Source organism: Bufo bufo, chromosome 2 (genome assembly GCF_905171765.1).
Source record: "Bufo bufo chromosome 2, aBufBuf1.1, whole genome shotgun sequence".
In the NCBI taxonomy this organism is placed as follows: domain Eukaryota; kingdom Metazoa; phylum Chordata; class Amphibia; order Anura; family Bufonidae; genus Bufo; species Bufo bufo.
Window position 1 is genome coordinate 794,072,290 of NC_053390.1, and position 16,690 is coordinate 794,088,979.

The following is a 16,690-nucleotide window of genomic DNA, read 5'->3' on the forward strand; positions in this document are numbered from 1 at the left end:
GGGAAGTTCTTTCCGTCACTCTTCGATTGTGCATTGTGGGCAGGAGATGCTGAAAGGTTAACAACCCCAATGATCCTAATCTGTGCCCCATAAAAAAAAAAAAAAAAAGTGCATAGTCCCACCATACTCTCACTGATACCAGTTGCTTCTGGCCTCCACAGGACGAGGAAGTGGCTTGGTCTCGTGGCAAATCGCTGGCCTCAGAGGTCATATGTGCTTGAACAGCTGCCACTAGCAGACCGCTGAGGCCTGCGATTGGCTGCAGCGGTCATGGTACGAAGCGTGGGACAGAAAGTGGCTGGGAATGGACAGCTGCGTGTTTTTTCTTTTTTTTCTTGAACATTGGGGTTGTCGGCTCCTAGGCCGGACAACACCTTTAAGATTGGCAGAAAGAACACAAACTGCAGTGAATCGGATTTCTGATTTATTCAGAGGTTCCAGGGGGCATGAACAGTAAATGATCAGAATTATTCTCATTTGGGTTGGATCAGTAAAACCTGAATACAGGGTACAGGGCGTGGCATTCCTGGAGATTGCAGACATGATAAAGAAAGAGTGCCGCCATTTTGGAGGGGGGTCAGAGTGCAACAAAACTCTACTGTGATCTGCATAGTTTACAAACGCCAAACAACCAGAATTTAACTTAGGATTTTTCTGTGACAGGGGAACGGATTCTGCAACACTTCGAGCATCACATTACACTTCCCTTTAAGTTATTGCACTTGTGTTGTACCCAACCCAACGGCGCTGGCGTAGGCGGCTAGGATGTCGATGACCTGCTTTGTTTCTAGGGTGAGGCGCGCCTCGGTTAACCAGTCATGAGCCACCCGTCTAGACTCCCCTCTCAACTGGTTGACAAATTTTGCTGCCAGCTCCAGGTCGCCATGTTCGATGCAATAGGAGGCATAAGAAAGCAGTTTAAACGTGTCTAGGTCCTCGGTGCTCAGCTCGCTGGGGGGTCGGAGATGTTTAGGTTCGAACACGAGAATGGGACTGTATGTAGGAGAGAAGTATTGGTAGAGACTGTTTCTGGTTTCATCAATCAGTGCCACCCGGCGGGCGAGGTTACGGACGGTATAAAATCGGGATCTCAGTGCCTCCTCGCTGTAGACACCGCGATGCAGGGACTCTTGGGGCAGAGCGGCGGTCAGAGCTCCTGTAAATTCATCGTTGGAGCAGCTGGCTCTAATTCCCTGGACAGCGCCCTCCAGAGGTTCGGTGGGATGTTCACCTGAAGCGGATCTCAATGTAAATTTTAAAGCTTCAATGGAGAGCCACAAGTGATGGGCTTTTCTGGCCTCTTCTTCAGCGATGGCGTGTCCTGCAGCAGAAGACATTCAAAATGCATTAAGGTTATACCTGAGAGAATCTCCTGATGTGGAGACATGTCACCCATTACTGATAAACACACATATATATATAATATAAGCCCCTTCATTTACAAGATTTCCATGGCAAAATCTTATAGGCGGTGTTAGACTGGCAATGCCTTCCACAGGTATGAAGGATTAACCTGCCCACATGGGGCGACCTAATGACAAATGGTACCGTACAAAACGTGGGCTTTCCCTTAAAACAGTTCCAAGTCATCTTTGTCAAGTGATACCAATTCTGGCTGCCTGCAGCCACCACTAGGGGGAGTTCACTGCATACAATCTGACATGGAATAGGGACGGCCATGGGGGTAGACTGTGGAAATAAAACAATTCTGCACAATCTTTGTGATTACTTCACTCTCCATCGTCCAAGAAATTTCAGTTAGAACCAAGTTTACTCTTCCCAAATCTCTCACCTTCCACTGCCTCCTCAATGCCCTTCAGCCTGGCAACTAGGCAGTGTTAATGTCCCAGCGTGAAGCCATCAAGCTGCTCCTGAGAGAGACGTCTGAACTGCATTTCTGTTCCGGACAGTTTCTCGGAGGACGGGACTGTGGATACGAGCCACCATTGTCAGTCCTGTCTACTAAAGCCCCAGGGTCCAGTCATTCACCCAGTGCGGAGCTCACCCTGCTGGAACTCAGCCTTCAGCTCCTGCTCCTGGACACCAAGGACGTCACTCAGGTGGTCAGTGTGAGCAGCGGCTGTCTGCGATCATGGGTCCTCTTCTCCGCCTCCTCATCACCTCCCGCACTTCTTCCACCTGCAATGGAGCATGTTCTTAGTTCGGTATTTAATAGCAATGTAAGAAGACCTGCCAGGGGGTCCCATCAAGGTAATCTGGGGCTTCTTGGGGAAAACGGTGGGAGTCATTAGTTCTGACCATCACCCAACCTTTTATGAACGGTTGACTGACAGCAGTTCTCCTCGTCTTGGCTACACCATGAGGTCTTCGCTTACACCCAAGTGTGGTTTCACACGCTGCTGGTGGCTGTACGGTAGTTTCGAAAATAATTCACAACGCCCAGCACCCTTACTGGTTCAGTGGTCTGCATGTAAGTGCATCGTGGGAGGTGTCCATTTCTTCTGCCTCTTCCACCATGCACCACTCTCTATGCTACAATAGGCTGGCTAGCCTGCGTTCCCCACACCCATCAGTAACCCTTGGGCGCACATTATCCTGTCACTGGTTGTCCTTCCTTGGACTACTTTTAGTAGGTACTACTACTACTACTACTACTACATAGGAACAAACCACAAGACCTGCCATTTTGAACATGCTCTTATCCAGCCGCCTAGCCTGAGATCCTTACGCTTGACTATTTTTCCCGCTTCCAACTTTGAAAACGGACGGTTTACCTCCACCTAATATAACCTACCCTTTGACAGATGTCACGAGATAATGTCATTCTTTACCTGTCAGCCAGTGGTCAACCGTCCTATGACAATTTAGACCTACTGGACAACCCTTCATAGGATTTGGGTGGGGAATATGGACGACCAACCTCCCTCAATCTGTCTATCAGGAAGACCCCCAGTACCTTCCTGTCCTGCTCCAGCTTGATCTCGGCCCGGTAATGCTCCAGCGCCTTGGACACAGCAGTTTCCAGAGCTTTGTTGTTCTCCAGTTTCTGTTTCTCTAACGCGGCTTTGATGTGCTGTTGTTCCCGCACCCGGTACTCTGCCAGCTGCTTGTGTAACTGGTCGATGCGGCGGTGGGCATGGGCAATCAGGGAGTTCAGGTCTTCACTGCTCAGCTTGCCGGCTGCACGGACAAGGCCAATTACAATATATACGGACTGTACAGGGCAGACTCTGCGGGACAGTCTGAGCGCAGGATACTCTGCTTTCCTTTACACTTTTTTGGATATTGGACTCTTCTACTCCAGTCACATCTAGAGCTGCATTCAGAGTTGTTGTCCCCCCCCCCCCCCCCCACTCATTTATTGCACTGCTTGAAATGTCCTTTCGCTTTACACAGATTTTGTATGACAGTGTATGCAATTAAAGCCTATTCTGTACACTGGCCGCTGCCGGCATGAAGAAAAGAGGCCAAGCAGTCTCCTGGGAAACTGGTAGGATTGGGAATGCAGATCTGGGTGTGAATGGAGAAGACAACTTAATGCAGCTCGGGTTGGACTACTTTCACACTTGCGTTGTTGTTTTGCCATTATAGAGATCCGGCGGAGGATCTCAATACCGGAAAAAAAAATGTTTCCGTTTAGTCCTGATCCATTCTGCATGGAAAGAGATCCGTCCAGGACGTCTTCCGTTCCGTGACCGGACACGAAACCGCTGCAAGCTGCGGTTTTGTGTCCGGTCATAAAAATGGAAAAAGAAAAATGGCCCTGGCAATTAAAACAACGTAAGTCAATGGTGACTGATCCGTTTTATTAATTATAAGAGCTTTGTCGCACTCCGTATTGGTGTTGCTGTGCAAAGGGTCGTCGCCCCCCCCCCCCCCCCGTATACAATTAATTCAATATCACAGCAGATGATCTTCAATGAGCCAAAAAAAACTGATCCGTCACCCATGGACTTTCAATGTATTTAGTGACCGATCCGTTTTTTTACCGTTTTGATTTCAAACAACTGCATCCTAACGGAACGGATGAATCCCGATGTGCAAAATCAAAATCAAAACTCCAGTTTGGGGGGGAGCGAGATGGCTCTATCTAATTGGTACAGCACCCATGCCCATGGCTGCTACATTGTGTGGGCATGCAATCCCTCCACCAATCAGCTGGGAGGGACAGTAGGGGCGGTGATTGGAGAGGGGTGGGGGGGCGGCAGTGACAACCTCTAAAATGCAAGATAAGCACAGTAAACAAAACTTGGACATGTACAGTAATATAAAGTGACTGCCGGGTGCAGAGACACAGGAGGAGAAGAAAGCAGAGAGTCATCGGACTGACTATAATCTCCTGGACTACAACCCCCAACACTCCAGTATACATCACAAATGAGTGAGCGACGCTCTTTATAACCGCTCTGGAGAAGAAATAAGGATTCATAGCAGAGGACTTCCCTCTATTAACGTAGAATTCACTAACGGTGTACAGAAATATATTTTCTATACTGTATTAAATGGAGAGAGGACGCCCTGTCCCATCACAGAAATCAGTGACTCCGTTACTTACTCATCAGGACAGTGTATCCCGGGTTATTATACAGAGGTGACAGACAACATGACATGCAGAGTACAGGAAGGCGTCAGTGTTAGAGAGGAGACAGGAGCAGAACTCACCTAAATCGGAAATCTCTGAAACAGAAAAAGGAAGGTTTAGAGAGGTTAACGCCGGTCTGCAAAGCAACTTACAAGACTACATGCAGACCCCAGCACACCTCCCATGCATTCTCCTTATAGAGGGAGGGTGGTCCCTGGACCCTAGAAATACTACTGCAATGCAAGGTGCTTCTCTGGCTGCTGAATTTCAGTGGAATGAGCGTGCACCGGGAGGTCTGCTGGAGGCTGAGCGCAGAGAGCGCCATAGTAAAGAAGCCGGCGTACAAAACCAATAGAAACACCAAACACATACAGTAAATGCAGGGGGTCCGGACGGGTCTCTTTTAGTACAGACTTGTATTCCAAATAAAATATTACTTCTCGAGCAGCTTTCTTAGAACTCTCTGCCGTCCCTCTCTTGCTCCGCCTGGAAATGTGTGAATGAGCCGGTAAGCCATGTCAGCGGGGGCGCGTCTGTACAACGGCAGCGCCCAGATGTCCAATTATTCACACATTTCTGAGGGACGACGGAGGAGAGCTGCTCCAAAATGTTTTATGTGGAATAAAATCATGTCGAAGGAGAAGACAGATCCTGTTCAAGGCTAGGGCTTCACAAGGATGTCTGCGAGTCTCCTTATTATTACTTCCCGCTACTTTAGAGTTGTCCCCTATGTAAGTGACCTTGCAACCATCGCACAAATAAAAAATAAAAAAAGCCATTTCTGCAGCAGTAGCACGGCCACTTGGCACATCAAGGCCCTCCTGTGATTTTATCCTTGTTTATTGGTGACACTATTACAGAACAAACACCCCAACCCCCACCATCTCCCCATCCGCAGGCTGCTACCCACCCACCCACATCTATCCTCACTGCAGGCCCCAGCATGCACCATGCGGTTATATCCTAGTAACACCGGACACACAGAACCAGGGGGAAACGTGCAAAAAAAAGCATGCATTTCACGTCACATGACACAATATTCACTTCTATTATAAGGGCACTTTCACACTAGCGTTAAAGTTTTCCGGTATTGAGTTACGTCCTAGGGGCTCAATACTGGGAAAAAACGCTTCAGTTTTGTCCCAATGCATTCTGAATGGAGAGCAATCCGTTCAGGAGGTCTTCAGATTCAGTCCCTTTTACGGTATTTGACCGGAGAATATACCACAGCATGCTTTAATTTCCATTGAAATGTATTAATGCCGGATCCGGTACCAAGTGTTCCGGACAAACGGATCCGGTTTCCCGATCTGCACATGTGCAGACCTTTAAATCTGCGAAAAAGATAAAATACCGGATCTGTTTTTCCAGAAGACACCGGAGAGACGAATCCGGTATTGCATTGCATTTGTCAGACGGATCCGGAAACAAACGATATCCGTTTGCACACGGATTTCCGGATCCGGCAGGCAGTTCTGGAAAGGGAACTGCCTGGCGGATTCTTCTAACGCGAGTGTGAAAGTACCCTGGTTGTGAGGACGGGATAACATCTGCTGCCACCACATGGTGGATACAGGTACTGCCCTTATTCCAAGGCTCCCTCCCCTGAGTGTATAGTCACTGTAGACAGCGCTGGATGCAGGCGAGACTTCATATAAGGGCTCATGCACGCGGCCGTAGTTCCGGTCCGCATCCATACGTCAATTCCGCGACCCGGCAAAAGAACAGAACATGTCCTATTCTTGTCCGTTTTGCGGACAAGGATAGGACATTTCTGAAGGATTACAAAAAAAATATATTAAAATGTCGGCAGGCTCTTGGCCGGTATCAGTGTTTTGCGGACCGCAAAAACGGATACAGTCATGTGCAGGAGCCCTAACTATGTGATTATCTTATATACTTTCGTATCCAAGGGAAATAAGACATGGCTGAAAGGCTCAGACGGAAGCTCTAGGCACACACCAGCCCCCGATCATACAGAGAGGGGCACGCAGCTCAGCAGAGTAAATGTCATCTTTCATCATTTATGTATGTGCCCGCCAAAGCTGGTCAGAGAAAACAGATAGCTGGCACCCATCATCCCTGGCTCCTCTGTTAGAGGGGTATTCCATCACTTTGAGGCCGATCCTAGCAAAATACCCTTTAAACATGAATGACTGGCGTGGCCGATTGTACAGGGATGAGCGGCTGCCGGACATGACTGGTGCCGCCTCTCTCCGAGGAAGCAGGCGGGTGAAGCCCCCATATTGGTCCACGTTTCTCCCAGCAGATATTAGGTCGGACCCTCCCGCGAGTAGCAAGGCAGGCAAGCAGCTGAGCCAACAACACCCAAGCTTAAAGCCGCCACATGAAGCAGGGTCAGGTCTGACAGGAGGCATCACAGAAATCCAGACATGTCCCGTACAGGGACAAAATCCATTAACCCATTGAGGGCCCAGACAGTAAGGGCCTCAGGTCCCAAGTACAGGCATGCTCAACCTGCGGCCCCTCCAGCTGTTGTAAAACTACAACTCCCACAATGCCCTGCTGTAGGCTATTCGGGCATGCTGGGAGTTGTAGTTTTGTAACAGCTGGAGGGCCGCAGGTTGAGCATGCCTGGTGTAGCCTATACAGCAACCCATGTAGTTTGTATAGCTCCCTAGTACGTCTGTCCTGCCGTACAGGTTGTCGGGTGCTGTATGTTTGGGACTGCAGGGGACAGAAGCTCTTTACATACAGCATCCAATAGAGCACACCGACATTTTTTGCTTGATTCATTATTCGGATATCTTCCTACAGTCAGCACAGATTACAGACTCGTCCAACTGAAAAGGGAAATGGCGACGCCAAGCTCTCAATTTATTCGTATATTTTGAGGAGGAATAACAGAGGGTGCTCCCACATTCTAATTCTGTGAATATAAGTATTTACTAAAACACGATGGGTACCCGACGGTGATGGCGACATGGCTATGGTTTGTGAGGTTTAAAGGGGGTAGAAGAAACTGGCGTCCATTCCGATTTCTAGTTGTGGTGCTGCAGGGAAGTAAAGGTGGGAATACGTCCTAGAAGAGCGTCTCGCTGCAAGTCAGACATTTCTATGATGCCAGCTTACGATGTGCGATTCTACGACAGCCGAGCACTCAGCACTGACCGGGGGCGCAAACATTAAGTTCCCAAAGACAGGAATACTGCGCACACTTACTTAACCCCTTCCAGCCCGGATGCACTTCCGGTGTAATACTGTCGAGCTCCTTCTGGAAATTCTCTCGGGCGACGGCCACCAGTTCATTGTACTGAGCCACGATCTTCGCTTCGGACTGAGCGGACTGCACCTACGGTAACAGGACACAGGTCAGGCCATATAATGATGGTAATCAGGGATGGGTATAGAAACGAGTGCATGCTGAAAATACTACGTATGGGCAGTGCCCCAGGAAAGGGAGACGTGCCCATGCCGCTGCAGTCTGGCCACGTGCTACAAGCTTCACTTTAGACGGGTCTCTGAGAGGCATACATGAAGGTTTTATGTATTTGGTATACCAAGCCGCTACCTTTCTAACAACGTTATCCAGGTCCACAATCATACGATGCAAATTTTCCTCTGCAGACATGATATGAGGTTTGGCGCCGTTGACAGCGTTCTTCTTGGTGTTATCAATAACGCCCCGCATCCGCTCAAGCTCTTCCCTGAAGCAAATAAAGTCAAAGTCACTGATGTGCCAGCAGGGGGCATGCTTTGCCTCTTAAAGAGGACCAGTCACCGCTCCTGACATGACTGCTTTAATAGCTTCATGCATTCCCCATGTAATAACAAGCATCTATTCGTATGGCTCTATGATGTGCCGTCCCTCTGTTAGTCCTGCTAGAAGTTATGAATGAATTACTAGTCGTTTGCAATGTAGGTCCAGATGGGTGTTACCAGTCTGACACTGGCACCACTGACTGGATGTTAGACTATGCAGGGACAACCTCCCCCCAACTGGTAATTCATTCATAACTTCTAGCAGGAATAATAAAGGAACGGCACATGATAGAGGTAGAATAGTAGATGATCCAGAATTGTATGCAAATGAACTGTTCTTGTAAAATCCACCTTCCAACCATGTACTGTGCAAACAGGCAGGTGACTATACTGGGTTCATATGGCTTGTGTGTGTGTGTGTGTGTGTGTGTGTGTGTGTGTATGGAGCGGATCTTGTAAGATAATTTACAGGTCTATAAAGTCCAAGATATATAAAGATCATGCACTGGAAGCAATAGGCTTATGTAGAACAGGCTGATACGAACTTTGCTTTGAGTAGAGCATCAGCCGCCTCATCCACAGCTCTGCTGCGCACCTTCAAGGCATCCTCCAAATCCCTCCACTGCAAGGACTTCTGTTCAGCAGGCACCTGAGAAGCAAAAGCAAATCGTGATCACCGGTAAGGGGCAAAGCGGCAACTCGAAATCCATAAGGCATGACATTTAGGACTTGGCACACTGCGTCGTGGTGAGGGACGGAGCCGGGCATCTACTCACTTGGGCTTCATCCATCGCTTCACGCAGCTTCTGGGCATGAAAGTTGACAGCCTGTACAGCGGACTCCTGGGCGGTGACGGCCTGGAGGGTGACGCGGGCAGTACTGCTCAGAGCTTCCTCTAGTAAGACTGCTAAAGCTGAGGAAAGAGGGCAGCTTCTATGAATACATATGAATGATAATGAAAGGGCTTGAGCCAGGTTTTCATGTTTTCCACCGGTCGGCGGGGGCTGAGCTCTGGGACCCCCACCAATCCTGAGATGGAGTGGCAGGCCCAGCGTGTGCCCTGCTGCTCCATCCATTCTCTATGGGACTGCCAGAGATAACGGAGTACAGTGCTCAGCCATCTCCACCACATGAATAGATCATTAAAGGGGTGTCCTCTCTTCAGCAAACCACCTTTATCGTGTAGTGAAAGTTAATACAAGGCACTTGCTAATATGTGCCCATATTGCCTCCTTTGCTGGCTGGATATACACTGCTTGTTTCCATGGTTACAACCACCCTGTAATCCAGCTGCGGTGGTCGTGCTTGCACACTATAGGAAAAAGTACCTGCCTACGCGTGTTCCCAGCCACCAGAGAGGCCGACGCTTTTTTCTAGAGTGTGCATGCACGACCACCACTGATGGATTGCAGGGTGGTCATAACCATGGAAACAAGCAGTGTATAATGTGATGGGAAAATGAATCCAGCCAGCCAAGGAGGCAATATGGACAATCACAATACATTAGCAAGTGGTTTGTGTGAAGTTTTTTCTACATGATAAAAGCCACTTGCTGAAGTGAGACATCCCCTTTAAAGGCTATGGACACCTTTAGGGAAATTTTTTAATGATTACATTTTACTCATTTTTAGGCTAAAAATCATTGTTCAGTTGGTCTTTATTTAAAATGTTCAGTCAATTCTGAGATACAGTGTTTTAAAAAAAATTGTCTATTTGCAAGCTGTCACTTTGTTTGCTTTGAATCCAGTCATCTGATGGCTCATATATAGCTCTAATCTCTGATATCCTATAGAGCAGGAGGAGCTGAGCAGATTGATATGTAGTTGAAAGGGAAAATATCCAGTATAACAATGTATTAATTTAAATTCCTGCTCATTCGGAGCTTTGACGTCCAGGAGGCAGCCCTATCTGTGATTCATAGTCTTCCCTCTATGACTGTGTATACAGACGTAGCTGTCAATCACTGATAGGACCGCCTCCCAGACTTGAAAGCTCAAAATCAGCAGGAATTTAGATGAATAAAATACAAGTTTTACTGAATTTTTTCCTATAAAACTATACAAATCGATCTGCTCAGCTCCTCCTGCTCTATAACATGCGGCCGCAGCTGTTTAACCCGACAGGTTCCCTTTATGAGGTCAGGAGTTCTGAGATAAAAGCTGCACGTGAGCCATCAGATGACAGGATTCAAGGAAAACCGACAGTTTTGAAAAGGGACTGCAAATAGACTGATTTTTTAACCCCCTGTATTTTTGGAAATGGATGAATAGAAGAACAATTAAAAAAAGACTAGCACAAAATGAGTAAAATGCAATCACGACAAACATCCCAAGGGGTAGATGGCCTTTAAAGGTGTTTTCTGAGAATCCAATGACATTCATGGACCAAGGGTGGAGAACAGAAACAAAGACGACGAAGGTACTGACAAGCACATACAAAAAAAGTCCCATGTGTTCCACTGAAATAAATAGGAGCGCAAGAGAACTTTGTAAGCTAAGCTGCGATGTAGCCCAAAGATGAGGAATCACTGATGACCTACACTCAATCTTTTCCTTCTCTTCTTTCTCCTGCTGTACGAGGCGCGCGGCCACCTCCTCGGCAGGACGTTCCTTCAGGTGGTGAGATTCCTCATGCTCGCACTCCTTACAGTGCTCTGCTTCTATGAGGGGGAGAAGAAACAAGACGGCAAGGTGAGGTGAGGGATTCAGATCCGGATTGTAGGATAGAAGGAGGCAGTGGCCCGAGGGGCAATGATCACATCTCACATTTTGGACACCAGGAGTACTAGCCTAGGGCATCATTCACATCTCTGTTTTTTAAATCCGGTAGTCTGTCGTGGCAGAGGAAAAAAAGACTACCAGAGTCACTGTATCTGGCAGATGGACACCGCTGGATTCCCATTCCCATTCATGCACCAGTATTTCTCCAGCAGAAAGTCGGTATTTAAGCTGGAAACCCACAGAATCCCATTATATTAAATAGGGACCCGGCAGTGGCGGATACAGTAACTCCAGTAATCTGTTCCTCTGTCAGACCAGACTACCGGATTTAACAAACTGGAGACATGAATGAAGCCTAAGCTAAAGCCCAGCTTTCTCACATGCTGCCGCCACAGCAAGACCATTGGCCAGGTGAGGTTTATCACACCGGATATAGAGCCAGGACCTTGCACCAACTTCATGAAGGCCCTGATCCTGACATTGTGCTGGCAGCACACAATAGGGTAAACTGATGGCAACGCTGCTGCAGGCCTTACAGTTCCTATATGGACTACATACAGTACACCATCTCGGTCCAGAAGTCGTGCATTTACCTGAACCTGCTGGGTGTTTGGTCTTCTGCTCTCCTGTCTCGGATACCTTGGGAAGCTCCTCTTCATGCACCACTGCCGCTGGGACTGAAACGGCATCACCGGTGGCAGATATGATCTGTGCTACGTGCAATGAAGCTGCAAAGAAAAAATACAGCAATTAAAAAACTGGAATAAAGGGAAAAAATTATGTTTTGTCCCCCAATTTCATTGCACCTTAAAATTCGTTAATTTGTTCTCCCTTAGTCCTAACAGCATCACAGATGGGGTTAACCAGTCGGGGGGGGGGGGGGGGGGGGGTTAACCCCATCTGTGCTGCTGGTAGGACGTAAGGGAAACTACATTTCCGTGGACATGCCAGTCGTGTTAACAAATGGGACTGAATGCACTCCTATCATCCCATGTGCTTTTTGATTAGGTGATACATATAGCTGATTTTGCTCTCTCTCTCTCTCTCATTGGATGCTTAATCCCTTGCTAACGAGGCGACTTTCCATTTTTACTCCCTGCCTTTTTGGAGCCATAGCTTTTTTATTTTCCCATTCTCATAGGCGTATGTGGTACTTTCTAATAGCACCATTTAATATTGCATAGGATGAAGTGGGAAGCTGGAAATAAAATTCCAAATGTGGTGCGATTGGAAACAAAAATGCAATTCCGCCAGTTTTATGGGTTTTGTTTTTACAATATACCATATTTGTATAGTTTTTCTTGCTTTTTAATACTCAAAAAAAAAAAAACACTTGAAAAATTTTTTTTTTTTTTTTTTTTTTTAATTGCTATATTCTAACTTTACACAGTTGTGTGTACAGAGCTGTGTGTGGGCTCATTTTCTGTGAAGTGACCTGTACTTTTCATTGATACCATTTTGAGGTCTGTGACTCTTTGATCACTTTTTAAAAAGATTTTTGTGGGAGTTAAACGACTAAAAAAACGCAGAATCGGCCATTTTGATTTTTTTTATATTTGTTACGCCATTTACCATATGGGATGTTTTTTTAAAATATTTTAATAATAATATGGGCGGTTGAAAGTGCACTCTTCCGGGGTTAAATGTCTGCGATTGGCATTACTGCCAGTCGTGGACATTAAGCCCAGGTGTCTGCTGTTTGGAGCAGGAGCCATCTATAAAGACCCGACATGTGACACAATAATACATCACATTTTCTGAAAGGGGTAAAGGCACGTAGAGGTAACACGTAGCAACAGAGCCTATGTGCAGAGTCTGAATGTACAGTCGTGGCCAAAAGTTTTGAGAATTACATAAATATTGGAAATTGGAAAAGTTGCTGCTTAAGTTTTTATAATAGCAATTTGCATATACTCCAGAATGTTATGAAGAGTGATCAGATGAATTGCATAGTCCTTCTTTGCCATGAAAATTAACTTAATCCCAAAAAAACCTTTCCACTGCATTTCATTGCTGTCATTAAAAGACCTGCTGAGATCATTTCAGTAATCGTCTTGTTAACTCAGGTGAGAATGTTGACGAGCACAAGGCTGGAGATCATTATGTCAGGCTGATTGGGTTAAAATGGCAGACTTGACATGTTAAAAGGAGGGTGATGCTTGAAATCATTGTTCTTCCATGTTAACCATGGTGACCTGCAAAGAAACGCGTGCAGCCATCATTGGTTGCATAAAAATGGCTTCACAGGCAGGATATTGTGGGTACTAAGATTGCACCTCAATCAACAATTTATAGGATCATCAGACTTCTAGGAAAGAGGTTCAATTATTGTTAAGAAGGCTTCAGGGCGTCCAAGAAAGTCCGCAAGCGCCAGGATCGTCTCCTAAAGAGGCATTCAGCTGCGGGATCTGAGTGCCACCAGTGCAGAGCTTTCTCAGGAATGGCAGCAGGCAGGTGTGAGCGCATCTGCACGCACAGTGAGGCGAAGACTTTGGGAAGATGGCCTGGTGTCAAGAATGGCAGCAAAGAAGCCACTTCTCTCCAATAACAACACATCAGGGACAGATTGATCTTCTGCAGAAAGTATGGTGAATGGACTGCTGAGGACTGGGGCAAAGTCATATTCTCCGATGAAGCCTCTTTCCGATTGTTTGGGGCATCTGGAAAAAGGCTTGTCCGGAGAAGAAAAGGTGAGCGTTACCATCAGTCCTGTGTCATGCCAACAGTAAAGCATCCTGAGACCATTCATGTGTGGGGTTGCTTCTCATCCAAGGGAGTGGGCTCACTCACAATTTTGCCCAAAAACACAGCCATGAATAAAGAATGGTACCAAAACACCCTCCAACAGCAACTTCTTCCAACAATCCAACAACAGTTTGGTGAAGAACAATGCATTTTCCAGCACGATGGAGCACCGTGCCATAAGGCAAAAGTGATAACTAAGTGGCTCGGGGACCAAAACGTTGACATTTTGGGTCCATGGCCTGGAAACTCCCCAGATCTTAATCCCATTGAGAACTTGTGGTCAATCCTCAAGAGGCGGGTGGACAAACAAAAACCCACTAATTCTGACAAACTCCAGAAGAAGTGAATATGAAAGAATGGTTGCTATCAGTCAGGAATTGGTCCCAGAAGTTGATTGAGAGCATGCCCAGTCGAATTGCAGAGGTCCTGAAAAAGAAGGGCCAACACTGCAAATACTGACTCTTTGCATAAATGTCATGTAAATTGTCGATAAATAGCCTTTGAAACGTGATGAAGTGCGTGTAATTATATTTCACTACATCACAGAAACAACTGAAACAAAGATCTAAAAGCAGTTTAGCAGCAAACTTTGTGAAAACTACATATTTGTGTCATTCTCAAAACTTTTGGCCACGACTGTAGATGCCCACTGGCATAGAGATAGGTATGTATATATAGAAGGGTCACCTTGCCGTGGTAGGTGGGCACAGATATTTCAAAATATATTGCTGAGAACCTCATATTTATCATATCAAATTGGGGTATTCATTTATGTATAGAGTGTTGCAGTTAGAGCTTGGATAGTGCTTTATGTTCTGTCTTTAGTAGGACCGTCACAGTTATATCCTGCAGTGTGCATTCATTTATAACAAATGGGTCCTGTTTGCAGCACAGAACCTCCCATTCACTGGAGGACCCGCAATGTGTCAGGTAAACCCCTTTGATTCTTGTAAAATTCTTTTTATTAAATTTTTAAACAAATAAACAAAACATGCTTATCAATGTTACAAAGAAGGATAGCAAATATAGGAATTTTCACAATATTATAAGAAATATATAATATGAGTATGTTTAGTATACCATAAATTGCAATGTGAAAAAACGCTTATAACAATAAAGTATTGGTTGCTGCTGAAGATCTTCCAATGAAAGAATATATATATATATATATATATATATATTTATTAAAAATAAAATATAGCATCCCACTTGTATTGGCCACCATTATTAAATTAGCTTTCAGTCGTATAAGGAAACCTATATTAATAAAATATTGATATATGAACTCAATAGTAACAAAGAAAATCCTAACAGAAGTATAAAAAACACATAACACAACATAACAATGCAGGAATAGCCCTCAAAATGAGAGCGATAATAGCTACTATTCAATAGTAACCCTTTGATTCTTCACACACACACACATACAAGACATTTACCTTCCACATTTTTACCAGGCACGTGTGGTGCTTCAATACTTTCCTTCTTAGGTTGTTTGGACACTGAAGAAATCTTTAATGGACCAGAATCCTTTACCTGGGACACAAATCAAAGAAATTATACTAAACTACCTTTAGAGAGCGCAGCATAGGCTAGGTAAGGAGGACATGTGGGTCTCTATTACATGTGATAAAAAGAAAAAGAAAACAAAACGAGCGGCACTCACCGTTGATAGGCAGGTAACTTTATTCCATGGCAGGAGGGGGGTGCAAGGGTTGCAGATACAGCAGCAGGTAAGCAACAGCCGTTTCGCGCGTGTATGCGCTTCTTCTGGCTTTCCAACACTGAAGAGGTCACGGCACCTTCTTATAGTGCACAGGAAGCCGCATCATCGCAGTAATTTGCTTAATTACTAAGTAATCAACACCTGGCCTCTCAAGAGGGACGGCAGGGATTACAGTCAGGCGGGACCTCTTCAATGATGTAAGGTGCATATGTGAACATACATAAACCAATAAGAACAAATCAAATTACGAAAATACAATAAGCAAGAGTGGTTCATTACAAAAATACGCTCATATTTCATGGTCTTTGGTCGTGCCCCCGCATACAGGATCTGTGGAATCAGGTGGCACAAATATCTAAGGATAGTTGGAATTTGACGGTCCCGTTGAACCCTTTGACCTTTCTCTTTCATTATTGGGAGGAGCTAAAGGATGGAGTCCTTCTGGAGCGGAGACTGCCGACCCTTTTCCATGCACTCTGTATGGTAACTAAGAGGAGCATTTTACAACATTGGCTCCGGCCTTCGGTCCCCTCAAGGGATGACATATTAACATGCCTTAGAGAACTACTGAATCTGGAGCGAGGGGATGTTATGAAACATAAGGAAGGAAAGGGAGGCAAATTTCTAAAGAGGTGGAGAGGCTTTCTGACACAGTTCTTCTCTGACTCAGATATTGAACACATCATGAGACCCTTCACTTTGACAAAATGGTATTTGGAGGAGCAGTTGAAAGGGTCGCTAGGCCGATTGGCACAATAACAGGTTTCCTACAAACACCCACATTGTTACTAATATGATGACATCATTGTTTTAAACCATGTCTGACGAAAGGTATGGCGATTGTTTTGGCAGGAGGATAGTTAGTTTCGAATAGGGTAGGGGGGGGGGGGCAATTGAGTTTTCTCAGAGTGGGGGAGGGGGGGGTTATTTTGAAAGGTCAGGAAAATAATTGAAAGTGAAGGACAAACCTTGTTTGGAGTCTCTACTGTATTCATAGACATAAATGTCTGTTTTCTGAAAATATTTGTAACAAATATGCAATGCTTCTGAATTGTCTTTGTATATGTCCTTACTTTTGAAAATAAAAAATTTTCTTGGAAAAAAAAAAAAAAAAAAAAATACGCTCATATCTATTTTTTCATTTAGTCCCAGCGGACCCAATGCATCCGTGCGTAGGATCCATATAGTTTCTCTTCTCAGAAGCTCCCTTTCTCTGTCACCACCTCTTTCAGT

General features: G+C 45.6%; 1 protein-coding gene across 1 annotated transcript in view; it reads right to left on the reverse strand.

The window, feature by feature from the left end:
- Positions 1 to 406: 406 nt before the first annotated feature.
- Positions 407 to 16,690, reverse strand: part of IMMT (inner membrane mitochondrial protein) — a 44,486-nt gene continuing 28,202 nt past the window's right edge. The window contains 13 exon segments of the mRNA XM_040419279.1: positions 407 to 1,321; positions 1,793 to 1,927; positions 2,006 to 2,090; positions 2,092 to 2,139; positions 2,918 to 3,141; positions 4,624 to 4,638; positions 7,727 to 7,856; positions 8,076 to 8,211; positions 8,812 to 8,915; positions 9,043 to 9,179; positions 10,806 to 10,925; positions 11,580 to 11,714; positions 15,171 to 15,267. Coding sequence (XP_040275213.1) covers positions 714 to 1,321; positions 1,793 to 1,927; positions 2,006 to 2,090; positions 2,092 to 2,139; positions 2,918 to 3,141; positions 4,624 to 4,638; positions 7,727 to 7,856; positions 8,076 to 8,211; positions 8,812 to 8,915; positions 9,043 to 9,179; positions 10,806 to 10,925; positions 11,580 to 11,714; positions 15,171 to 15,267 — 1,974 coding nt within the window. The 3' untranslated portion in view covers positions 407 to 713.